The sequence below is a fragment of the Chiloscyllium plagiosum genome, chromosome 27 (assembly GCF_004010195.1).
Source record: "Chiloscyllium plagiosum isolate BGI_BamShark_2017 chromosome 27, ASM401019v2, whole genome shotgun sequence".
NCBI lineage: Eukaryota > Metazoa > Chordata > Chondrichthyes > Orectolobiformes > Hemiscylliidae > Chiloscyllium > Chiloscyllium plagiosum.
Window position 1 is genome coordinate 50,319,968 of NC_057736.1, and position 26,230 is coordinate 50,346,197.

At 43.4% G+C, this 26,230-nt stretch overlaps 1 protein-coding gene across 6 annotated transcripts; it reads left to right on the forward strand.

The window, feature by feature from the left end:
* Window positions 1–982: 982 nt before the first annotated feature.
* Window positions 983–24,245, forward strand: LOC122563774 (zinc finger protein 239-like). 6 transcript variants are annotated; one of them, XM_043717997.1, is made up of 4 exons: window positions 983–1,197; window positions 3,438–3,570; window positions 16,357–16,455; window positions 22,639–24,245. In XM_043717997.1, exons 1-4 carry the CDS (start codon window positions 1,097–1,099, stop codon window positions 22,660–22,662), a joined length of 357 nt encoding a protein of 118 aa, XP_043573932.1. In that variant the 5' UTR covers window positions 983–1,096; the 3' UTR covers window positions 22,663–24,245. The 6 variants fall into 6 exon arrangements, with proteins under 6 accessions (XP_043573932.1, XP_043573927.1, XP_043573930.1 ...); XM_043717992.1 differs by lacking the exon at window positions 16,357–16,455 and adding an exon at window positions 6,306–6,427 and having other exon boundaries at window positions 1,016–1,197; XM_043717995.1 differs by having other exon boundaries at window positions 1,026–1,197; window positions 22,639–24,244.
* Window positions 24,246–26,230: the final 1,985 nt, after the last annotated feature.

Sequence of the window (26,230 nt, forward strand, 5' to 3'; positions counted from 1 at the left end):
TCAAGAGAAGAAATTTGTAAATGTCTACAAGATTTTTTTTTTGGAGTAGCTTGTTGTAGAGCCCAAGAGGGAACAGGCAGTTCTGGATTTGATGTGTAATGAAGCAGATTTGTTTTGGAAGCTTGAGGTAAAGCAGTCTCTTGGGGTCAGTGATCTCAATATGATATAATTCATCCTGCAGTTTGAGAAGGTAATAGAATTACAATTGAAAGATGATAAAAGGAGGAGCTGGCCAGAGTTAATTAGAAGGAGAGTCTAGCAGGGAAGACAGAGTGAAGCAGCAATGGCAGGGATTTCTGGGTGTAATTCAGGAAAGACAAAAGAAATCCCTCCCAAGGAAGAAGAACCATACTGACAGAAGAGCAAGACAACGGTGGCTGGCAAGGGAAGTCTGGGACAGCATAAAATCATACAATGTGGTGACAATTGGTGGGAAACCAGAGGATTGGGAGGCCTTTAAAAACCAGCAGAGGACAAATAAAAATGTAATGGGGGGTGGGAGAGAGCGATGATGAAGTATGAGAGCAAGCTGAGAGGCAGTGAGGTCTGCAGATGCTGGAGATCAGAGCTGAGTGTGTGTTGCTGGAAGAGCACAACAGGTCAGGCAGCATCCAAGGTGCAGGACAATCGATGTTTCGGGCTGGAGCCCTTCATCAGGGAGCAAGCAGGCTAGTGACATAAAAAAAAATTGCAAGAGATTTTTAAAAAGTAAGAGAGGCAAGAATGGACATAAGACCACTGGAAAATGAAGCTGAAGAAGTAGCCATGAGGAGAAAAAAGAAAATGGCGGAGAAACAGAATTGGGACTTCACGGTGGAAGACACAAGGAGCATACCAGAACATGAATAGAGTTTGCAGCAGAGATGTGTGTATTGGGCATCTGCCTCTCCTCCCACACCCAGTCCTGAAGAAGGGTTACCCCCAAAACATCGACTTCTCCACCACTTGATGCTGCCTGACTTGCTGTGTTCTTCCAGCCTCCCGCCTGTCCATTTTGGATTCCAGCTCTGCAGTTTTATTTTTGCGTCTCAGCCCCAATAGAAGGACAGGGGGCGGTGCTGGAGGACCGGGCTGGTCCTCCAAGCATTGGGAGTGAATGAGGGGCAGGGCTGGAGTAAACCACGTGATGGTCGTCGTTAACGCCGCAGTTATCGCCGTGAGAAAGGCTGGGGGAGTGTGTGGTAGCTGCTGGACACGGTAAACAACAGAAATAGGAGTAATTGGGAGGGGAATTGGGTTGGTATAAACTGAGGCTTTTTACAAAAAAAAATGTTGCACGTCGAAAAGCACAGATTTGAAACTCCTAGTCCTGTGTTCGTAGTAAACGGGAAAATGTCTCAGATGGCGACCGGCCCGCCACCATCGTTATTGGGGGCAATAATTCGCGGCACGCATGCGCAGCGTTGAACGTCAGTAGGTCGCACAGGAGGATTTACACAGCAAATTCAAATGTTTGTTTCTTCTGGTTGACCTCTGCTCTCAATCGCCTCTGTCAATATGTGACTTCCTCCGTCTCTAATAATAGGTGTATTTTAGTTCTGTTCATCATTTTACTGTGACAGATCTTTTATAACTGAGTTTTCACTCCTGCCCATCCCTGACCATGTGCTGCTGCTGTCTCACCAGATTCATTTTTCCACAATAGCTTTTGCAGTCAGAAATTCTTTTTCCCAGTATGAGAATCCATTTCTCTTCTATTTCTTACCATCAAATTCTGCACGGTTTGCGTTTCCTGTAATTCATTTTGCACTCCCTGAAATAGTAATGCTGTTTCTTCCTCCGCGATACCAGCGATTGTTACCAAACTCTGTTGTCTGTGGAGAAAGTGAAGTTTGAGCTTCTCGCACATCTGCATTTTGTATGGTGAATGTGCTCCCACAATGCAATTAGGTATGAATTTACAATCACTTGGCAGTGATGACGAAGAGTTAATAATATGTGTCTAAATCAATAACAATTTGTATTTTTGTCGTGTTTATAATTTCACAAAAATATTGAAGAACGCTTGACATGAAGCAGTGGAAAGAATTATATAATCCCTGCAGTGTGGAAGCAGGCAATTTGGCCCAACAGGTCCACACTGACCCACAGAAGAGTAACCCACCCATACCTTAATACTCTTACCCTGATTAATGCCCCTGTTGGTAGGTGTCAGTATCTGCAAGTAGTGTGTTTGTTTTTTCAATGTATTGCATTCTGTTCGGGGTGATGGTCATGTTCCCATGTCTGCTGGTAGAATAACAAGGTTTCTGTCTTTTCGGAGTCTTTCCAGGGCTTTCCTTTCCAGTGTGTTGAGGGTGTTCCCTTCTTTCTTTCTGCTTAGTGTTGGTGCTACCGTCTGTCTGTCTGACCTGCTGGATTTCTTCCATAAGTCTGTTGTCAAAGAATTCCCTACAGTGCGGAAACAGGCCCTTCGGCCCAACAAGTCCACACTGACCCACCGAAGAGTAACCCACCCAAACCCATTCCTCTACCCTATTATCCTGTATTTTATCCCTGACTAATGCACCTAACCTATGTGTCCCTGAACACTAAGGCAGGCAATTTTAGCATGGCCAATTCACCTAACTTGCACATCTTTGGTGTATGGGAGGAAACCGGAGCACCCAGAGGAAACCCATGGAGAATGTGTAAACTTCACACAGTCGCTCGAGGCTGGAATAGATCCCAGGTCCCTGGCACTCTGAGGTAGCAGTGCTAACCACTGAGCTACCGTGCCATAACTGATGAAGAATCAGCGCTCCAGAGTTAGTACTTCCAAATGACTATAACCTGGTGTTGAAAAGTCTGGTGCTGGAAAAGCACAGCCAGCTAGGCAGCACACGAGCAGGACAACCAACACTCCGAGCCCGAGCCCCTCCTGATGAAGAGCCCATGCTCAAAATGTTGCTCCCCTACCCCCCAGACACCACCCGACCGGCCGTGCCTCTCCTTCGACTGATCTCCAGCATCTGCAGTCCTCACTTCCTCCTATAACCTAGTGTTCTGATTTTTTAAATATTTAAACACCACTGAAATAAAACAATGGACTATTGTTCACATAAGCTTAATGATAACTGAAGCAATCTACTTGATACCCAAATCCTGAGCAACCAGGTAGTTGGGATTTCATTCATAACCATGTGAATGGTTCAGTGGATACCTGAAAATATGCCATTCCCCAGATTCTTTGGGTTTTCATGTCAAGGGTGAAATCTCTCCACATCATTTACAAAATCAAGAGATGCAATAAGGTGGTTCCCCCATGCTGAAACTTGCCATTTCCTCATTCAGTTGGAAACTGCTGGTGAACTAGATGGTACTCGATGGCATCTAGCGAGCTGGGAGGGGGAATGGAAGGGGGGGGGGAAATGGGAGAGAGGGGGAGGGCAGGAGGGAGGGGGGTGTATAAGATCATGAGAGGCATGGCTGTGGTGAATGTACTGTCTTTTTTTCAGGGTTGGGGAATCGTGGACTACAGCGCATCAACCCAAGGTTAGAGGGGAAAGAACAAAAGGGAACCTGAGGGTCAACCTTTTCACACAGAGGGTGGTACACATACGGAATGAACTGCCAGCGGAAGTGATTGAGGTGCGTACATTAACAACATTTAAAAGGCATTTGGACAAATACATGGATAGGAAAGAATGAGAAGGATATGGGCCAAGTGCAGGGAAATATGCTTCGCGTGGACAGCCATTTTGGTCAGCTTGGACCAGTTTGGGCCCAAGGGCCTGTCTCGCACCAGTGGACCCTAATAGATCTGGGCATGCTGCAACGAGAATCCATATTACTGAGATAAATTACAACATTTTCTTCTGTTCACTGTCAGGCTCACCCAATAAGGTTTTACTCCATGTGAATTAGTGAACATGCACCAAATACAAGGTCTCTGAAACTATAGGAGATTTTTAGAACAGAAAGAGGAGGTCTCCATGTTATAGTATGTAATGGACTTTTGAAAGCAATTCTCGCAAAGCTAAATAGCCTGAGAACACTTGAAAATCTCACAGACAATGATGAGAAAGCAGGCAAACAAATATGCCATGGCTTGAACCTTTCAACTAGGAGACTTCATGTTAATATTTGCACCGTTAACAGATGAACTCTTAAGGGCACACTTCAGTAGCTTCTATAGAGGATCTAAGAAGCTCAGGCAGGTGAATTAACTGTTGGGATGTCAGACTGGGGAGTAAAGCAAAGGCTGTGTCATGCCAACACTATTGACAAGGAGACATGCAGGTAACCATCTGCCCCATTGACACCAAGCTAGCAAACAAAGGTAGCAGCAGAGATAAATTAGAAGTGGATGTAGGTGAGGTCCATACTGAATACCTCACTATCTGGCAAGCAGACCTAACAAGGTTGCTCACTGCATTTAAAGACTTATGCAGATATAAGCCAAGCTGAACCAACCATGATGTCGATGTTAGAGAGGCTCTACCATAAACAACATCCCTATCAGCTACACCTGGAAAAGTTGGCTCAATTTGGCAGAAGATTAACTACATGCTGGAGCTCCACTGATGGAGCCTAGCAGCATTAGCTGGAGCTCCCCAGTTGTGTACATGGTCAAGCAGGATATCAGTCATCTTCATTGACTAAACGTTAATGCAGTGATCAGGGCTGATTTTTATCCGAAATCGCAGTAAGATAAATGGATTGACAGTGTAGGTAAAAAGGCCTCGCTCACCAAGATTGATTTATTCGGGGATTCTGGCAGGTTACCGTCAAGCCTGTACAAAAGACAGCTCCATTTTTGTAACACTGAGTAGTTTATAGCCGTGTCAAGCATTGCCAGCTTCCTTTCAAAGACTCTGGACCAGGTGGTGGCAAGGTTGTCTAATTGCTTAGTGTATCTGGATGTGTTTACATATTCCTAATAGGGCCATAGACTCATGGAGATTTATGGCACAGAAATAGAGCCTTCGCTGCAATTCGTTCATGCTGACCTGATATCCTAAATTAATCAAATCCTATTTGTCAGCATCTGGCCCACATTGCTCCAAACTCCTCTCACTCATATGCCCATCCAGATGCCTCCCTTAATGCTGCAATGAGGGATGAAGCCTCCTCCAGCTTCCTGTTCCACACAAATGCCACCCTCCAAGTCGCCCCCCAGGAATCCCCCAAATCCTACTGCTCTCACCCCAAATCTATGCCCTCTAATTCTGAACCCTCCCATCCCTGGGAAAAACATTATCCATTTACTCCAACCATGCCCCCACGATCCCACAAACCTCTACTAGGTCATCAATCAGATTCCGATGCTCCAGATAAAACTGCCCCGCCTCTCCCCACATCCCAAAACCACCAACCTTGGCAACATGCCTGCAAATCTCCTTAAACTTTGCTCCAAGCTCCACAGCATCCCACAACAGCAGGGAGACAAGAACTGCGCAGGTTATCAGGTTGGAGTACATAGAGGGAGTACAATGGACGTTTGCAAGAATGATAATGGACTTTAGGGGTTGCATTCTAAGGAGAGGTCATGCAAATGTGGCCTGTTTCCTCTGGCACTGAGAAGGTTAAGGGATAATCTGATCGAGGTCTTCAAGATATTAACAGGATGAGACCGGGTAGGTCAAAATAAGCGATTCCCAGTGGTTCGAGATTTTAGCACGAGAGGGAGCAGACTCTGAGAATTAAGGCTAATTAAGCTCAGGAGAAATGTTAGGAAGCAATTGGACACATAAGGGATGGGCGAAGTTTGGAACTCTCTTCTACAAACAGCAATGATTGCTTAACCAGTTGTTCAATTTAAATCTGAGGGAGATGGAGTTTTGTTAAGTGAAGGTATTGAGAGATATGAACCAAAGGGAGAAATGTAAGGTTAGGCTACAGATCAGCCATGATTTCATTAAATGATGGAACAGGCTCGAGGGGCTGAATGGCCTACTCCTGTTTCTATATTCCAAAATAAATATTCTACTACTCTGTCTCCATCAAACACTCTCAGGACAGGTGCATTAAGGAGTTACATGCATGTTAAATGTATTTTTACTGTATCCCCATCATTCACTCCCAGGGCAGGGACAGCACAGAGTTAGTTACAGAGTAAATTTCCCTCTACACTGTCCCTATCTGCCACTCCCTGGACAGGTAAAGCATTGGGTTTGATACAGAGTAAAGTTCCCTTGATGATATCACAGTCAAAAATTTTAAAGGCAGGTACAATCTGATGAGATATGCTGATTTAAACTCTCACTGTGCTCTCCCCATTTAACACACACCCAGACACACAGACATATACATACCAAATGGAATTTCTCCACAAATTCAACACCAAGTTTGATTCTTTGTGTTTTGTTCTGATTCCCTATTAGAATGCTGGTTCTGAACATTCCTGTGAACACTCGTCCTACTCCCATGTGCCATGCCCTGCTCCCAAATACGGCTTGATTCCAATCTGGAGTGTGATACAGGAGCCTCTCCGTGTTGCAGGGAGGTGAGTCTTGAGTCCGACCCAGGTGTGTGAATGTCCTGTGCTCATCTGACATCCCAGGGAAATTTTTTTCATGGAGCTTAATAAATTTCCAATCTTATTTTGTTATTCCATGTCCCTCAGTAACTGTGTGTGTGTGTGTGTGTGTGTGTTGTGTTTCCCCAGGGCCCTGTACTATTGTGTCAAGTACTCCTTTATTGCAACACTTAAAAGTTAGTAACCATTATATTCCACATCCTTGCACACAAATCATTGAAAGCTAATGTGATGGTATCACCAAATATTAGAATGGTTTGCCATTTATTACTAGGGCAGGGAAGAAATCTGCAGACTTCGAATGCAGGGGCAGTGAATGCATTTACCCACATAATGTAGTCAGGTGCTGAGAAGTGACAGTGAATGCTCCAAACTTATTTCCAGCACATGGCTAATGAGAAAGCTATCCCACTCCTACCATTTGCCACTGGCATGCTAGGAATACTTTCCATGTTTGATGATCAACCTGTTTGCACGTTCTATGAATGCACTTTCCTTGATCATCAAGTCCTGAGGTGGAATTTAAATCCAGAGCTTTCAGATGCTGAGGCAGCCATGCTACCCGATGCACCACAAGACCTCAATATAACCAACATTGTACAAGTGAAAATAAATTAAAATTAATGCAGAAACTTCAGTTAGTTACTTTGCAAACCAACAGATGTGTTCTCCTTCCTATATCTTCAACACTTTGTGCAGTTTTGATAAACTTGATCAGATCTAATCTTGGTTTTCTCTGATCTGGTAAAAAACAGGTTATTGCCAGAACTTGTATGAAACTCAGGGTTGATTCTAGTGCTGCTGGGAACTTTTTGTCTGCGCCCCTGTGGTTAAAGTTTATCCCTTGTACTAGGATGGCTTTTTCAATGTCTGAGTGGTCGGTCTGGCAGGTTCTTTATCCAAGTCTCTGAATTGTACGTGTTATTGCTGTGCATGAGCTTGGCCAGCTTTTCTTGTCAAACATCTGACAGCACCATCTCCATCAGCAAGGACAGCGTCCTCAAACTAGTCGACCTGTGCCTCAAAACTCACTTTACCTTCAACGATAAGATCTACAAACAAATCAAAAGGACGCCTATGGGATCACCAATGTAAGGACTCTTAGTAGAAACAGTTATGCAGAGGTTAGAATGAACAGCCCTTCCCATGATCCAGCCCAAGCTTTGGGTCTGCTATGTGGATGATACTTTTGTCATCACGAAACACAACAAATTAGGAGAAAACCACAAACACATTAACAATGTCCTTACTGGTATAAAGCTCACCGAAGAGGAAGAGAATAACAGACATCACATCAGAATGAAAAGCCAATGGAGAACTGCAGACCAGCATCTAACAGGAAAGCCTGACTCAACTACAGGAGTGATCATCCTAACAGCCACAAATGGAGCTACATCAGGACATTATTTAAACGAGCCACAACGCACTGCAGCACCCAGGCGCTACATGAAGTTGAGGAAAAACACTTATACAACGTATTCAGGAACAATGGGTACCTGATAAGCGCAGGCCTCTGACTCCTACACTACAAGAAGACACAACACTCCCAGTGACTCCAGCCATTCTGCCATACATTAAAGACATCTCAGATGACGACCAGACTACTACGGCTCCGAGGCATCATGGTAGCCCACAAACCTACCACCACCCTGAAAGAGCTCCTTATAAATTTAAAGGTCCCCATACCAACAGCCAGCAGAACGAACATCATATACAAAACACCCTGCAAGAACTGCAGCAAACATTACATTTGTCAGACGGGCAGGACTCGGGTGGGGGGGGAGGTAGTGAGGAAAGAGATCAATCTGAGACTGGTACAGTTGAGAACAGAAGCGAGTCAAACAGTCAAGGCAGGCAGGGACAAGTTAGGACTAATAAACTAAACTCCATTTATTTCAATGCAAGGGGCCTAACAGGGAAGGCAGATGAACTCAGGGCATGGTTAGGAACATGGGACTGTGATATCATAGCAATTACAGAAACATGGCTCAGGGATGGGCAGGACTGGCAGCTTAATGTTCCAGGATACAAATGCTACAAGAAGGACAGAAAGGGAGGTAAGAGAGGAGAGGAGTAGCATTTTTGATAAGGGATAGCATTACAGCTGTACTGAGGGAGAATATTCCTGGAAATAAATCCAGGGAAGTCATTTGGGTGGAACTGAGAAATAAGAAAGGGATGATCACCTTATTGGGATTGTGTTGTAGACCCCCTAATAGGTCAGCGGGAAATTGAGAAACAAACTTGTAAGGAGATCTCAGCTATCTGTAAGAATAATAGGGTGGTTATGGTCGGGGATTTTAACTTTCCAAACGTAGACTGGGACTGCCGTAGTGTTAAGGGTTTAGATGGAGAGGAATTTGTTAAATGTGTGCAAGAAAATTTTCTGATTCAGTATGTGGATATACCAACTAAAGAAGGTGCAAAACTTGACCTACTCTTGGGAAATAAGGCAGGGCAGGTGACTGAGGTGTCAGTGGGGGAGCGATTTGGGGCCAGCGACCATAATTCTATTAAATTTAAAATAGTGATGGAAAAGGATAAATCAGATCTAAAAGTTGAAGTTCTAAATTGGAGAAAGGCCAATTTTGATGCTAGTCGGCAACAACCTGCAATAGGTGATGTTGGCAGGTAAAGGGACGGCTAGAAAATGGGAAGCATCAGAAATGAGATAACAAAAGTGCAGAGAAAGTATATTCCTGCTTGGGTGAAAGGAAAGGCTGGTAGGTATAGGGAATGCTGGATGACGAAAGAAATTGAAGGGTTGGTTAAGAAATAGAAGGAAGCATATGTAACGTATAGACAGGATAGATAGTGAATTCTTAGAAGATTATAAAGGCAGTAGGAGTATATTTAAGAGGGAAATCCGGAGGACAAAACGAGGACATGAGATAGCTTTGGCAAATAGAGGTAAGGAGAATCCAAACGGTTTTGACAAATACATTAAGGACAAAAGGGTAACTAGGGAGAGAATAGGGCCCCTCAAAAATAAAGGCGGCCTTGTGTGGAGCTGCAGAAAATGGGAGAGATACTAAACGAGTATTTTGCATCAAAATTTACTGTGGGAAAGGACATGAAAGATAGAATGGAGGGACAGGTGGTGACACCTTGCAAAATGTCCATATTACAGAAGAGGAAGGGCTGGATGTCTTGAAACGCATAAAGGTGGATAAATCCCCAGTACCTGATCAGGTGTACCCTAGAACTCTGTGGGAAGTGATTGCTGAGCCTTTTGCTGAGATATTTATATCATTGATAGTCATAGGTGACGTGCCGGACGACTGGAGTTTGGTTAACGTGGTGCCACTGTTTAAGAAGGGTGGTAAGGACAAGCCAGGGAACTATAGACCAGTGAGCCTGACCTCAGTGGTGGGCAAGTTGTTGGAGGGAATCCTGAGGGACAGGATGTACGTGGAAAGGCAAGGACTGATTAGGGATAGTCAACATGGCTTTGTGCGTGGGAAGTCATGTCTTGCAAACTTGATTGAGTTTTTTGAAGAAGTAACAAAGAGGATTGATGAAGTGGTAGATGTGATCTATATGGACTTCAGTAAAGCATTCGGCAAGGTTCCCCATGGGAGACTGATTAGCAAGGTTAGATCTCATGGAATACAGGGAGAACCAGCTATTTGGATACAGAACTGGCTCAAAGGTAGAAGACAGAGGGTAGTGGTGGAGGGTTGTTTTTCAGACTGGAGGCCTGTGATCAGTGGAATGCCGCAACAATTGGTGCTGGGTCCTGTACTTTTTGTCATTTATATAAATGATTTGGATGTGAGCATAAGAGGTACAGTTAGTAAGTTTGCAGATGACACCAAAATTCGAAGTGTAGTGAACAGCGAAGAAGGTTACCTCGGATTACTACTGGATCTTGACCAGAAGGACTTTTTTCAGCGGCAGCGGTAACACAAAGGTCAGGAGCTTGTACCAGGGGCCTGCCGGGAGCGGTGAGTCACTGATTTGCGCATTTAAATTTGAAGTCAGAGAGCAGAGGTTTCTGGGAAAGGAGGGAGTTCTTATTTTTATTTTCGTCCAGCTATATAAGTCAGTGTTTTGTCAACCTGAGACCCTACCTGTGTAGGGCCTCCCACCCAACCACCTCCCCTAACCTTAAAGACCAAGAAGATATCAGGTAAGCATTGCTTCTTTTTTACTTTGTGATAAGGGGACTTAGCAGGGATGGCAGGGCAGGGAGAGCAGTGTTCCTCCTGCATGATGTTTGAGGTGAGGTGAGGTTCATGTCCCAACCAAGTACATCTGCAGGAAGCGCACCCAATTCTCGCTCCTCTAAGACCGTGTTAGGGAACTGGAGCGGGAGCTGGATGAACTTTGGATCGTTCGGGAGGCAGAGGCAGTGATAGATAGGAGTTACAGGGAAGTAGTTACTCCTAGGCACAAAGAAAGCTGGGTAACTTCGAAGGGGGGAAAAAACAGTCAGTGGAGGGATCCCCTGTGGTCGTTCCCCTGAAAAACATGTATACCGTTTTGGATACTGTTGAGGGAGACGACTTACCAGGGGTATGCAGTGGGGTCCAGGTCTTTGGCACAGAGCCTGTCCCTGTTGCACAGAAGGGAAGGAGGGAAGAGAGGAGAGTGTTAGTCATTGGGGACTCAATAGTTAGACGGTCAGATAGAAGGTTTGTTGGGGGCGAACAAGACTCATGGTTGGTGTGTTGCCTCCCAGCTGCCAGGGTCCATGATGTCTCGGATCGTATCTCTGGGGTCCTGAAGGGAGAGGGTGACCAACCTCAAGTCGTTGCCCATGTACGTACCAATGACATAGGTAGAAAGAGGGACAGGGATGTAAGGCAGGATTTCAGGGAGCTAGGGTGTAAGTTGAGAGTTAGAACAGAGTTGCTATCTCTGGTTTGTTACCCGTGCCACGTGATAGCGAGGCAAGGAATAGGGAGAGATATCAGCTGAACATGTGGCTGCAAGGATGGTGCAGGAGGGAGGGTTTCAAGTTCTTGGATAATTGGGGTTCATTCTGGAGAAGGTGGGACTTGTACAAACAGGACGGTCTTCACTTGAACCAGAGGGATACTAATATCCTGGGTGGGAAATTTGCTGGTGCTATTCAGGTGGATTTAAACTAGCTCAGCAGGGGGATGGGAACCGGAGGTATAGTTGCAGTGCACAGGAGGATGAGAGTAGGTAGGACAGAGACAGGATTTCAGGGTCACAGCAATGCGATGGCAAACAGCAAACTGGTTTGAAGTGTGTCTACTTCAAAGCCAGAAGTATCTGAAGTAAGGTAGGTGAGCCTGCAGCATGGTCAACTACCTATTTCGGAGACATGGATAGAGCAGGGTGAGGAATGAATGTTGCAGGTTCCAGGGTTTAGCTCTTTCATTAAGAGCAGGCAAGGTGGTAAAAGAGGGGGAGGTGTGGCCTTAGTCAAGGATAGTATAACAGTGGCTGAGAGAACTTTTGATGAGGACTCGTCTACTGTGGGCTGAGGTTAGAAACAGGAGAGGAAAAACCACACTGCTTGGAGTTTTTTATAGGCCTCCGCAGATTTCCAGGGAGGTGGAAGAGAGGATTAGCAAAATTATTCTGGGTAGAAGTGAATGAAACAGGATGGTCATTATGGGGGACTTTAATTTCTCCAACATTGACTGGAAATGCTATAATTCCAGTACTTCGGATAGAGCAGTTTTTGTCCAGTGTGTACAGGAGGGTTTCCTGATACAGTATGTCGAAGGGCCGACAAGAGGGGAGGCCGAACTGGATCTGGTGCTTGGTAATGAACCAGGCCAAGTATTTGATTTAGTTGTTGGTGAGTACTTTGGAGAGAGTAGCCATAATTCAGTTATGTTTAGTTTAGCGATGGCAAGGGATGTGTACGTGGAACAAGTCAAGAGTTATCGATGGGGCATGGGCAGTTATAATGCGATTAGGCAAGAATTAGGATGCATAGAATGGGGTAGCAAAATGCAGAGGCGATGGAGAGTTACAGATCAGCTCGGAAGGATTTAAAGAGCGCGTTAGGAAGAGCATAGAGAGGACACGAGCAGTCTTTAGCAAATAGAATAAAGGAGAACCCTAAAGCTTTCCATAGGTATGTGAGGAATAAAAGGATGACTAGGATAGGAAAAGGGTAAATCAAAGACAAGTGGGAAGTTGAGTGTGGACCCTGTGGAGATCGCAGAGGTGCTAAATGAACATTTCTCATCAGTTTTCACTCAGGAAAAGGCGAATATTCTTGAGGAGAAGAATGAGGTACGAGATATTAGACTAGAAAGGATCAAGGTTAGTTATGAACGGGTGTTATCAATTCTAGAAGGAGTGAAAGTAGACAAGTCCCCTGGGCCTGATGGGATTTATCCGAGGGTTCTCTGGGAAGCTAGGGAGGAGATAGCAGAGCCTTTGGCTTTGATATTTGAGTCGTCGTTGTCTACAGGTTTGGTACCAGAGGACTGGAGGATTGCAAATGTTGTGCCCTTGTTCAAGTAGGGCAGTAGAGATGACCCAGGTAATTATAGACCAGTGAGTCTTACTTCTGTTGTAGGAAAGGTTTTGGAAAGGATTGTAAGAGGTAAGATTTATAATCATCGAGCAAGCAACAATTTGATTTCAGATAGTCAACATGATTTCCTCAAGGTTTGTCTCACAAACCTCATTGCATTTTTTGAGCAGGTGACCAAGCATGTAGATGAGGGTAGGTCAGTTATCATGGTATACATGGACTTCAGTAAAACTTTTGATAAAGTTCCACATGGTAGGCTGTTGGAGAAAATGCAGAGACATGGAATTGAGGGTGATTTAGCAGTTTGGATTAGAAACTGGCTTACTGAAAGAAAGCAGCCAGTGGTGGTTGATGGAAAATATTCAGCCTGGAGTCCGGTTACTAGTGGTGTGCCACAAGGATCTGTTTTGGGACCCCTGCTGTTTGTCATTTTTGTAAATGACTTTGATGCAGGCACAGGTGGATGGATTAGTAAATTTGCAGATGACACTAAAGTCAACGGAATAATGGATAGTATGGAAGAATGTTACAGGTTGCAAGGGGACTTGGATAAACTGCAGAATTAGGCTGAGAGGTGGCAAGTGGAGTTCAATGCAGCTAAATGTGAGGTGATGCACTTTAGGAAGAATAACAGGAAGGCAGAGTACTGGGTAGATGGAAAGATTCTTGATAGTGTGGATGTGCAGAGGGATCTTGGAGTCCTTGTCCATAGATCCCTGAAAGTTGCCACCCAGGTGGATAGTGCTGTGAAGAAAGCACTATCCACCTGGTTAGGTTTCATTCGTAGAGGGATTGAGTTCCGGAGCCGTAATATTCATGCTGCAACTATATAAAATGCTGGTGTGGCCACACTTGGAATATTGTGTGCAGTTCTGGTCCCCATATTTTGGGAAGGATGTGAAAGCATTAGAAACGGTGCAGAGGAGATTTACCAAGATGTTACCTGGTCTTGAGGGAAGGTCTTACAAGGAAAGGCTGAGAGACTTGAACCTGTTCTCATTGGCAAGAAGAAGGCGAAGAGGGGATATTATAGAGACACACAAAATGATCAGCAGATGAGATAAGGTAGACAGTGAAAGTTTTTTTCCTAGGTTGATGATGTCAGCATTTACAAGGGGGCATAACTACAAATTGAGCGGTGATAGATTTAAGACAGATTTAAGGCAGGTTCTTTACACGTAGTGGTAAGGGCTTGGAAAGCCCTACTTGCTAATGTAGTCAACTCAGCTGCATTAGGGAGATTTAAACAATCCTTAGATAAGCATATGGATGATTTTGGAATAGTGTAGGGGGATGAGCTGAGAATAGTTCTCAGGTCGGTGCAACATCGAGGGCCGAAGGGCCTGTTCTGCGCTGTATTGTTCTAAGTGGCAGATGGAATTTAATTCAGATAAATGCGAGGTGCTGCATTTTGGGAAAGCAAATCTTAGCAGGACTTATACACTTAATGGTAATGTCCTGGGGAGTGTTGCTGAACAAAGAAACCTTGGAATCGCAGGTAGCTAGGATAGTGAAGGTGGCGTTTGGTATGCTTTCCTTTATTGGTCAGAATATTGAATGCAGGAGTTAGGAGGACATGTTGCGGCTGTTTAGGACATTGGTTAGGCCACTGTTGGAATATTGCGTGCAATTCTGGTCTCCTTTCTATCGGAAAGGTGTTGTGAAACTTGAAAGGGTTCAGGAAAGATTTACAAGGATGTTGCCAAAGTTGGAGGATTTGAGCTATAAGGAGAGGTTGAACAGGCTGGGGCTGTTTTTCCTGGAGCGTCGGAGGCTGAGTGGTGACCTTATAGAGATTTACAAAATTGAGGAGCATGGATAGGATATATAGACAAAGTCTTTTCCCTGGGGGCGGGGAGTCCAGAACTAGAAGGCATAGGTTTAGAGTGAGAGGATAAAGATATAACAGAGACCTAAGGGGCAACATTTTCACGCAGAGGGTGGTACGAGTATGGAATGAGCTGCCAGGGGAAGTGGTGGAGGCTGGTACAATTATAATATTTAAAAGGCGTCTGGATAGGTATATGAATAGGAAGCATTTGGAGGGATATGGGCTGGGTGCTGGCATGCGGGACTAGATTGGGTTGGGATATCTGGTCAGCATGGATGGGTTGGACGGAAGGGTCTGTTTCCATGCTGTACATCTCAATGACTATGACTCTAAATTGCCTGAGGGCAAAGAGTCAGAGGGAAATGGGACTGGGTGGGTTACTCCTTGGAGGGTTGATGTGGACTTGTTGGGCCACACTGTTTCCACACTGTAGGAAATCTAATAATAAAATTTTTAAAAATCCAGATAATCGCTCCAAACCAGTGACCATGCCAGTGAATCTTTTCTGAAATACCTCCAATGAAGTGATATATTTCCTTAAATAAGTGGACAAAACTTGCTCACATTTCTCCAGATGTGGTCTCACCAGCGGTGTGCACCATTGCAGTGAGACTCCCCTATTCTGATACTCCCAAACTCTTGAAACAATGGTTAACATTCCTTATGCCCTTTGTGATTATGTGTTGCAACTGTCTGCTAGCTTGTGTTTCTTGCACAATTACCCCCAAGTCCGTTTGTGTTGCACCTTCTACAGTTTTCATCATTTAAATAATACTATTGTTGTCTCTTCCAAACTAAACAACTTCACACTGCTAGCTTGTGTTTCTTGCACAATTACCCCCAAGTCCGTTTGTGTTGCACCTTCTACAGTTTTCATCATTTAAATAATACTGTTCTATTGTTGTCTCTTCCAAACTAAACAACTTCACAGTTTCCCAAGTTATGTTCCATTTGTCAACTTGTTGCCCGCTAATCTAATCGATAGCTCTCGGTAAACCGTAACCCTCTCCCAACTTGACTGTTATGCCTTTTCTATGATATATTCCCTCATTCTTTGAAACTCTTTATTGGGAGCGTTGTGCATGCACCCTGCTGCCCAGTTGTGATCTTTGCAGAGGGCAATTTTTGGAGTGACTGGGAGGAGCTTGCTGCCATTGTTCTGAACGTGTCCATCAAGCTGCATTAGTGTTTCACACACAATGTCTTATTGATGAGACAGGGGAGCAGCAGAGAGGGAAACAATAGGAAGCAAATCCTGCTCTCTACATCTCTAACTCTTGGAACGCTATGTCCCATGTGTCAAAAATCTACTGCTTGCTTCAGTCACATGAGGACCCAAGGTGCAAACTCCTAGAAATCCAGATCGATTGCCCCCTGAATCAACTGTTGACCTCCATAAGGGGTAATATGCAGTAGGTCTAGATTAGAGTGGTGCTGGAAAAGCACAGCAGGTCTGGCAGCATCCGAGGAGCAGGAACATCAATGTTTCAGGCAAAAGCCCTTCATCAGGGATAGAGCAGTAGGGTCAGGTGAAGGGGATGTTATAAATTTCTACCCTGGACTGACAGTGATGCATTTTATGAACTTATGTGACAGGATATTGCAAGTGGACTTGCAGGTGGAGATCTCATTAATTGTAACTCCAACTCTGAGAGAATTATTCAATTCATAAGGACCTGGATATGTACATTGTGTGTGAGTATTGCGTTCTAGTTTATTCCAACCTGCTGCATAAAATTTCTTGCTAAGTCACTCCATTCTATTTATAAATATTCCCCAAAATCTTCAATGTGTCCTGTAATCCTTTTATGATCAGCTGATAAGTGTAAGTATTATCATCCTAATATATATCTTTTCTAAGCACCTCTATCACAACTCCAGTTAATTTCCCTTGCTACAAGGAGACCAATCTCAGTTTCTCCAAACACCTGATTCCCCAATGTCTGTTTGCAATCTGTAAGGTACACATCAGAACTGTGTTGGAACATTCTCCACTTGTCTGCATCAATGCAGCCCTCAACAATAATATTAAAGAAAGTGAACATTCTCCAGGATAGAGCCCTGTGCCTGAGTGGTGTTGCATCCACTATCTTCAACATTCCCTTTCTACGCTACCAAGGCAAGCATTTTCCAACCATAGGGCTACTCTCTCATCAGAGAGAGAGGACTGGTGGTGGTTTAACCTGAAGGTTACCATAGCCAAGGCGAGGGGAAGGAATTAGAAGGCGAGTCCATCTATTGTGGATGGATATTCTTGATGTATCAGAAACATGCATGTCATATGAATGAATAATGTCAACAAAACCCGAACCATGTAACTAAAATTCCTCATTCTTAGAACCATCCAGGTAAATCTCCTCAACACCCTGTTAGGGACCCCTGTCATCCTTCACAATGTGTGGGTGATCTCTGGTTTACACAGACCCAGATATTCTGTGTTCCTGTGGATGATGTCATCATGCAGCAACAATTGCACTGAACCTCACTGTCTGTAAGGGTGCTGGACGCAGAAATCCTAATAACATTTAAGATGTATTTAGATGCACACTTTCAATGCCAGGGCAAACAAGTCTGTGTGCCAAGTGCTGGAAAATGGGATTAGAATAGTTAGGTAGTAGTATTCTTTAATGGTACAGATCTGATGGACGACAGAGTCATTTTCAGTACTGTACACCTCCGAGTCACTTAATATTGGAATATGACAAGCCACATTTGAAACCAGGTCAGAGGAGTTGATATTGGAATAAAAAAATCATAGTTGACCAATGTGTAAAAAGAAAATCCCCTATGTCTTTTTTTAACTATTTCTCCTCTCAGCTTAAAAAATATGTATCCGAGTCTTAAAATCCCTCATCCAAGGTAAAGAATACCTGCCATTCGCCTTAGCCATACCCCACTAATTTTATAAAGCTCTATAAGGTGACCTCTCAACTTCCTATTTGCCAGTGGAAAATGTCCCAGCCATTCAGCCTCTCCTTTATAACTCATCCTCCATTCCCAGTAACATCCTGGTAAATCTCTTCTGAACCTGCTCCAGCCTAATAATATGCTTCCTATAACTGGGCGACTGGATGGACACAGTACTCCAGAAAAGATCTCACTAATGTCCTCTACAACCTTAACATAACGTCTCAACCCAACTCCTATGTTCAAAGGTCTGATCAATGAAGGCAAATGTGCTAAACATTTTAACTACCATATCTATATGTGATACAAATTTCTAAGAACTGAACTTCGAGGTTTGTCTGTTCTACAGCATTACCCAAGGCCCAACTTTTAATTGCATCAATCCTGCCCTTGTTTGTTTTACTGTTGTGAAGGAGAGGTTGATCTCTCTCTGATAATTAAAACAGAAACACCCAGAGAGAAGCACCTCGCCCCGTAATCTGAGAAAAAAGTGTGACGAGGGTTATAACTGACCTATTACTTCCATGATCTGTTATAAAGGAGTGGTTAAAAAAAATTAAATCCTTTCACTCTACAATTAACAATTTATTAATCTAACTCCAATAGTGAACAAATTAACAGAATTCCTAACAAACTGAACAATTACTTCATAATTACTACCTGTTCCCTAATTGAACTAAATTCTATTGGTATGCTGTTTTAATAATACAAGTCCCACTCATAAATCCAGCTAATAAAAAAACAATAAATTAAAATTTATCTCTCAAAATTCACAGAGAATGTGTCTTCTGGAATGCTGCTTGTCCTCTCCGTTGTCGGGGATGTTTTCTCTGTAATTCTTCTGTTCTGAACATCGAATTCTGGTGTCAGGGATATTTGCTAAACATGCTGTGTACCTTTATGAATGGTTGGTATTTTTTTGAGAGCATGATGATTTCTTGTCTCTTCAGATGTCAGTTGGCTCTCCCCTCTCTGTCCAGTTACCCCCATTTTTATATCCATGTGGACATATTAATTTCTTTACAACTGGATTGGTTCAAGATTGTTAACATTGTCAGATTTAAATTTACATAGTGTTTAGTCTCCAAGCCCCTTTTTAAATTAATTGGCTGAATTTTAAACTGTTGTCTGGGTAAAAATGCTGCTTGGGCCTGCTAACTGAACGACTTTTTAATACCATGTTTCCATTCAAGCGCCTGCAGCTGCTTAACAACATTCATCTTTAAATCTCTAAGCACCAAAAAGAACATTGTCTTTTAAATGGATGATGCAAGGCTTTCCCCCATTTTATAAATTTACAATTTTACATTTTTACACACCAACTTGGTGACATTTACCAAAATATAACATGTCTCATTTATCCAACTTGAACTCCATCTGCCCTCTTTAGCCCATTGACCCAACTGATGAAGATCGCTTTGTAATCTTAGTGGACATTTTCACTGTCCACGATACTATCAATTTTGGTGGCACCCAGAAACTTACTAATCATACCTTCTATATTCTCATCCAAGTCATTTATATAAATGATATACAAAAGTGGACCCAGCACCGATCCCTGTGGAACACAGCTGTCACATGCCTTCAGTCTGGAAAACAACCCTCCACCATCACTCTCTGTTAAGATAATTTTGTATCCAATTGGCCATGAATCCCATATGATCTAACTTTACAAATTAATCAACCATGCGGAACCTCGACCAAGGCTTTACTAAAGTCCAAGTAAACAATGTTTACAACTCTGCCTCATCAATCTTCTTAGTTACTACCTCAAAAAAGTCAATCAAGTTTGCCTCTCCAAATGCATATAACTCCAATCTTTCAGTATCACCTCCGACATCGAAGTCAAACTCACAGTTCTATAGTTTCCAGGGTCCACCTATGTCCCTTCTTAAGCAAAAATGCAACGTTCACCTCTCTCCAGTCATCAAGCACCTCATCCATAATGATAGATTATACAAATATGTCTGCAGGGGACCCCACAATTCCACCCCCACTTCCTTTACGTACTAGGATACACTAGATCAAGTCCTGGAGATTCATCCACTCTATTTTGTAAGATTCTCAGCACTTCCTGTTCTGTAACGTGACCTATTTTCAAAATATCAGTATTTATTTCCCGGAGTTTTAGAATTAGAATTAGAATTCCTACAGCGTGAAAACAGGCCCTTCGGCTCTACAAGTCCACAACGATCCTCTGAAGAGTATCCCACCAAACCCATTCCTCTACATTTACCCCGACTAATCCACCTAACCTACACATTCCTGAACACTATGAGCAATTTAGCATGGCCAATTCATCTAACCTGCACATTTGGATTGTGGGAGGAAACTGGAGCATGTGGAGGAAACCCACACAGACACTGGGAGAATGTGCTAAAGAGGAGGATTTACACACAGCAAACTGAAACCAAGATAAATGTTTGTCTTTTCTAGATTTCTATCCTGAGCTGATAGCGATTTTTTTTTGTAAGTTTGTTTAACAGAATATTAATTGAGAAAACTTTGCAGACTGGGACCTCAGTCTAATAGAGTCAGCAGAAACATCAGGATCTAAATATCATTGGCATTTAACTGTGGAAAGAAAAAGGTTTGTCTGTACTGTCTGTGGGAAGATATCTCCTGATGTACTTGTAAATTGAAAAGCAGCAAGATGTTCAAATTCGTAGTTAGATCACCCTTTGAGTTTGTGCTCACATCTAGGCTCTGCAGCTGAGGAAGAAGATGTTTCCCTAAGAGGTGCGCATAGATTTTTCCAAATAACACTGAGTCTTTTTGAAAGAACTGTATATTTTGTCCCAATTACACGCAATGATTTTTAACTTAGAAATTTTTCATTTTAAAATATCTACGAAATTCGTTTTAAAGTTCCTTTCACATGGAACATTTCTGACAAGTCTGTTGAACATGAAACTGTTGATTCTGGATTAGTGGTGCTGGAAGAGCACAGCAGTTCAGGCAGCATCCAAGGAGCTTCGAAATCGACGTTTCGGGCAAAAGCCCTTCATCAGGAATGAGACTGATGAGACTTAGGGAATGAAACTGTTGAGTCTGGAGGGTTAGAAAGGGCAGAATTGAAAGAGGAGATGCTGTTCCCTGAGTTCCCACTGAGCACTGGAACAGTACAGGAGGCTGAGGTCAGTGTGGATGGGAGCAGACAATGAAAATGACAAGGTTGCACTGAGACTGCTGTTTGGCTTACTGAGAATGCTTTGGAATTGGGTAAAAACAGTGAGGTGAGACAAAGAGAAGCTGAAGCTGAAAGACTGAGTGCTCAGTCTCAGCTCAGGCGGTTCAGAAAATGACAGTCCCAATGGAAACAACCAATTGTGATACCTGCGGAGTATTTTCTTACAATTTTTTAAAGTACAATAAATCAGCTTCTGTAAAGGGGTTTTCGATTATAATAGAAATGTTTGAAAAAAAGGGATATCCCAGCTCAATTAAATTCTCTTAAATGGAGTAACTAGATTAATCTAGACAAAGGTTATGACAGAAGACCGCAGAGCTCTCGTATACTCGTGCACAATGTGGGAAACAAGCGATACTTCCAATGTTCCTGCCGGCCACAGACGTCAGCAAGTGTGTCCATCTGCAGCTAATGGCTAACTACCTTTCAGAGCTGGAGCTATGGGTGGAAGAAGATACACTAAAATGCAGGACATCAAATGTCGCATTATCAGGCCTATTCCCAAAGCCATGCACTAGCAAAAGCAGGAATAAGAGCATAGATCAGATGAATGTACAGCTGGAGAAATGATGAAAAAGGATTTAGATTCTTCAGGCATTGAGGCAGTTTCCTGATTAGGTAGGACCCATGCAAGCCTGACCCAGGACCCTGGGCAGACCCAGGACAAATCTCTTTGTGGGGATTCTTACCAGTTTCATTGGTGAGGTTTTAAACTAGTATGGCAGGGGGATAGAAACCAGCTTAGATGGCAAAAGTGGGGACTGTAGCTGCTGGAGACTAGAGTCAAGAGTGTGGTGCTGGAAAAACACAGGTCGGGCAGGACCTGAGGAGGAGGAGAGTTGATGTTTTGGGCAAAAGCCCTTCATCAGGAATAATGGCTTCGATGGGTCAGTTTTAGATTAATAAACAGAAGGTAGGACATTAGTGATGTAGTTGGTGACTCAGAAAGACAAAAACAAATGATTAAATGAGGATTGAGTCCTTCTTCATACATCAGTCCTGACATCCCAGGAATTAGTCTAGCGAACCTTCTTTGCTCTTTGTCAATAGCCAGTGCATCTTTCTTTGGGACAGGAGAACAAATGTACACACAGTGTGGTGTCACCAAAGCCCTTGCAGAACGATATCCGTATTCCTGTACTCCAATCCTTTTGCGATGAAGGCCAATATATCATTTGTAATCTTCACTACTTGCCATTCCTGCCTGCTTCCTAAAAGAGAGTCACAGAGAACACGGAACAAAATTAAGTCAGAGAATCTCATATAAAATCGTTGAAAACAATGGCCCCATTGTATCTGTGCTCGTCATCAAGAGCCTGTTTAGTCTACTATTTTCTGGCAATCTGTGTGTTATAGTGCTTTGTATGATCATCTAAACACTTCAAGGTTACAATGGTTCCTGCATTTACCACCATTTCCAATGCTGCCAGACCTCCAGCATTTTCAGTTTTTGCTTCAGATTTCTACCATTTTGCTTCTGTATTTGTTGTTCATCCTGCAGAAGGATTGAAGGGTTTGGGTGCAGAAGCACGAACAAGATTGAGTTGTCGAATGATAAAATGCGATTTCCCCACCCTCAGCTCTCCCAACTGTATCTCTTTCTGTATTTTTGTGCAAGCTCTTGACTCATTCATAAATGTCCTTCAGGAAAGGGAAAGAGTTCAGCTTTAATGATGATCCAGCAGTTTCCCCAAATGTCAGCTCAATATTAATTCCTCTAAGTTTCACTTTCTGTGTGTTCTTTTGTTTCTTGCTCACTGCATTTGTTTTCTGTTTGAAAGGTTGATTTGCAGTTGTCGTATTGAAACAGAATCGCATCCAGATCTGACAGTCGCTGTGTTTACCATAACTTTATTATCTCAGGATTTTGGACGTCAAAGGAAAAAGCACTGCTCACACTGGGGAGAATCACAGGTTGTGTGTGTGGAAGAGTCAGTGACGGTTCATTTCAAATGTCCAAACGTCAGTACAGTCACACTGGGGAGAGACTGTGGAAATGTGGGAATTGTGGGAAGGGATTTCTTTACCCATCCCAGCTGGAAATGCACCAACGCAGTCACACTGGGGAGAAGCCATTCACCTGCTCTCGTTGTGGGAAGGGATTCACTCGATTATCCAACCTGCTGGAACATCAACGTAGTCACACTGGAGAGAAACCATTCACCTGCTCCAATTGTGGGAAAGGATTCACTCAATCATCCGGCCTGCTTAAACACCAGCGAATTCACACTGGGGAGAGACCATTCACCTGTTCTGTTTGTGGGAAAGGATTCGCTCAGTCATTCAGTTTGCATGTACACCAGCGGGTTCATACTGGGGAGAGACCATTCACCTGTTCTGAATGTGGGAAAAGATTCACTCAGTCATCCAGCCTGTTGATCCATCAGCGAGTTCACACTGGGGAGAGACCATTCACCTGCTCTGATTGTGGGAAAGGATTCAGTTACTCATCCAATCTGCTTAAGCACCAGCGAGTTCACACTGGAGAGAGACCATTGACCTGTCTTGTGTGTGAGAAAGGCTTTGCTGATTCAAACTCCCTGTTGATCCACCAGCGAGTTCACTCTGGGGAGAGACCATTCACCTGCTCTGAGTGTGGAAAAGGATTCACTTGCTCATCTAACCTGCTGAGACATCAGAGTGTTCACACTGGGGTGAGGCCATTTGCCTGTTCTGAGTGTGGGAAGGGATTTACTCAATCATCCAAACTGTTAATACACCAGCAAATCCACAAAGAACAACAGCAGAAAGGTTTTGCTCCGCGTCTCACCAAGGAATGAATTCTGGTCTTTATACTGTTGGAACTGATGTTATTAATCCCTGCTCAATTAAAGATACTGATATTGTCGATAAAATGTTAATAACAGTTGTATATCTGTAGGGTAGGTTTTGTAAATAATCACATTATCACTGCATAAACACATTCACACTAGATAAAGGTTGTCCAGTGCGTGAAAAGGGATTTTCTGGGAAATTTCATTCACAGAAAATATGGGTCAAAATGTTTGTTTGACAAAGAGGTACTGGAATCGAATTTTTAAGTTGTTTGTCTTTGTATAAATGCTGCTAAACATTCTGACTTTCTCTGGTTACTTTATTTTATCGTTTGCTCACTGTGTTGATGCTCCCACTCTTTCTGCTGCTGCTGTCTCTCTTTCCCAACTTGCTCTTTGTCGTCCTGAGAGATAATGAATAACTGAACCTGTCCTCATAAACGCAATAATTCTGTTGCTGACTGAATGTCTGCAGAGCTGACAGTGAAAGCATTAAATGCTTCTCCTGTTTGGTCTGTCAGTAAATTTCAGCCCTTATTTCACAGAATTGGTTTTTGAAACAGGAGGGAAAATAAACTCACATGACCAAAATGAGTCTATTGAATTAATATTAAACACCAGTTTCTCCTCAGACTGAGATCAACTTTACTTCACATACCATTTTTAAACCTGAACACTCAGGTTGGAATTCTAAGTGAACAGTAAGTGAATTGGACAGATACTGAGCTAAAATGAGGGAAGGGTGTACCAGTGGTACCTCCTTTGAATTGTACCTGTGGTAGTCGGAAATCAATCAATGTCACTGTCCTGTCTTTTTCACTCACATTGTAGTGCATATTTTTCTTGTCTTTACTTGTTCTTGCACTCAGGATGGAAGAGCAGACAGTGATAGGAAAGTAATGGAAAGGGTATTGAGGGATAGGATTTATGAGTATCTGGAAAGACACTGCTTGATTATGGACAGCCAGTACAGATTTGTGAGGGGTAGGTCTTGCCTTACAAGTCTTATTGAATTCTTTGAGGATGTGACCAAGCATGTGGATGAGGGTAGAGCAGTGGATGTAGTATACATTGATTTTAGTAAGGCATTTGATAAGGTTCCCCATGGTAGGCTTATGCGGAAAGTCAGGAGGCATGGGATAGTGGGAAATTTGGCCAGTTGGATAGAGTCGAAGTCGAACCGGTCGAAGTCAGAGAGTGGTGGTAGATGGTAAATATTCAGCCTGGAGCCCAGTTACAAGTGGAGTTCCGCAGGGATCAGTTCTGGGTCCTCTGCTGTTTGTAATGTTTATTAATGACTTGGAAGAGGGAGTCGAAGGGTGGGTCAGTAAATTTGCAGACGATACGAAGATTGGTGGAGTTGTGGATAGTGAGGAGGACTGTTGTCAGCTGCAAAGGGACTTAGATATGATGCAGAGCTGGACTGAGGAGTGGCAGATGGAGTTCAACCCTGTCAAGTGTGAGGTTGTCCATTTTGGAAGGACAGACAAATAAGAATGCGGAATACAGGGTTAACGGTAGGGTTCTTAGTAAGGTGGAGGGAAAGAGGGATCTTGGGGTATATGTTCATAACTCTTTGAAAATTGCCACTCAGGTGGATAGAGCTTGTAAGAAGGCCTATGGTGTATTAGCGTTCATTAGCAGAGGGATTGAATTCAAGAGTCATGAGGTGATGTTGCAGCTGTACAGGACCTTGGGAAGGCCACATTTGGAGTACTGTGTGCAGTTCTGGTCACCTCACTTTAGGAAAGATGTGGAAGCTTTGGAGAGGGTGCAGAGGCAATTTACCAGGATGTTCCCTAAGCTAGGACTAATGTTCGGCATAGCATCGTGGGCCGAAGGGCCTGTTCTGTGCTGTATTGTTCTATGTTCTCTGTATTCAATTACACTGACAGAAAGCAGGTGCAGTTTAATATGGATGCATGCAGGGTAACATGTTTTGGTGTGTTGAATGTAGACCATAAGACATAGGAGTGGAAGTAAAGCCATTCAGCCCATCGACTCCACTCCGCCATTTAATCACGGCTGCTGGGCATTTCAACTCCATTTATCCGCACTCTCCCCGTACCTCTTAATTCCTTGTGTGATCAAGAATTTATCAATCTCTGCCTTGAAGACATTTAACATCCCGGCCCCCACTGCGCTCCATGGCAATAAACTCTACAGGCCCAACATTCTCTGACTGAAGAAATGTCTCCTCATTTCTGTTATAAATTGACCCCCTTAATTCTAAGGCTGTGTCCACGGGTCCTTGTATCCCACCTAATGGAAACAACTTCCTAGAGTCCACACTTTCTAAGCCATGTATTATCTTGTAAGTTTCTTTTAGATCTCCCCCAACGTTCTAAACTGTAATCCCAGGATTCTCAGCCATTCATCGTATTTTAGGCCTACCATTCCAGGAATCTCAACTGGATACGCTCCTTCCTGAGGTGTGGGGCCCAAAATTGGGCACAGTATTCTAAATGGGGCCTAATATGAGCAACGTAAAATAAAAGGGTGTGGGACCAAAGCAACCTGGATATAAACGTGCATCAATGTGACAAGGTTGGTCCAGAGGAAATTTCGTAAAGCATACAATATCCTTGCCTCTCTTAAT

Excerpts from the sequence above, each read along its gene's own strand:
- LOC122563774 (XM_043717992.1), top strand. The coding sequence starts at position 1,097 with ATGAGGGGCAGGGCTGGAGTAAACCACGTGATGGTCGTCGTTAACGCC. Across the intron at positions 3,571-6,305 it reads TGCCAGCGGAAGTGATTGAG|AATGCTGGTTCTGAACATTC; the intron begins GTGCGTACATTA and ends ATTCCCTATTAG. Across the intron at positions 6,428-22,638 it reads CCTCTCCGTGTTGCAGGGAG|GTTGATTTGCAGTTGTCGTA; the intron begins GTGAGTCTTGAG and ends TCTGTTTGAAAG.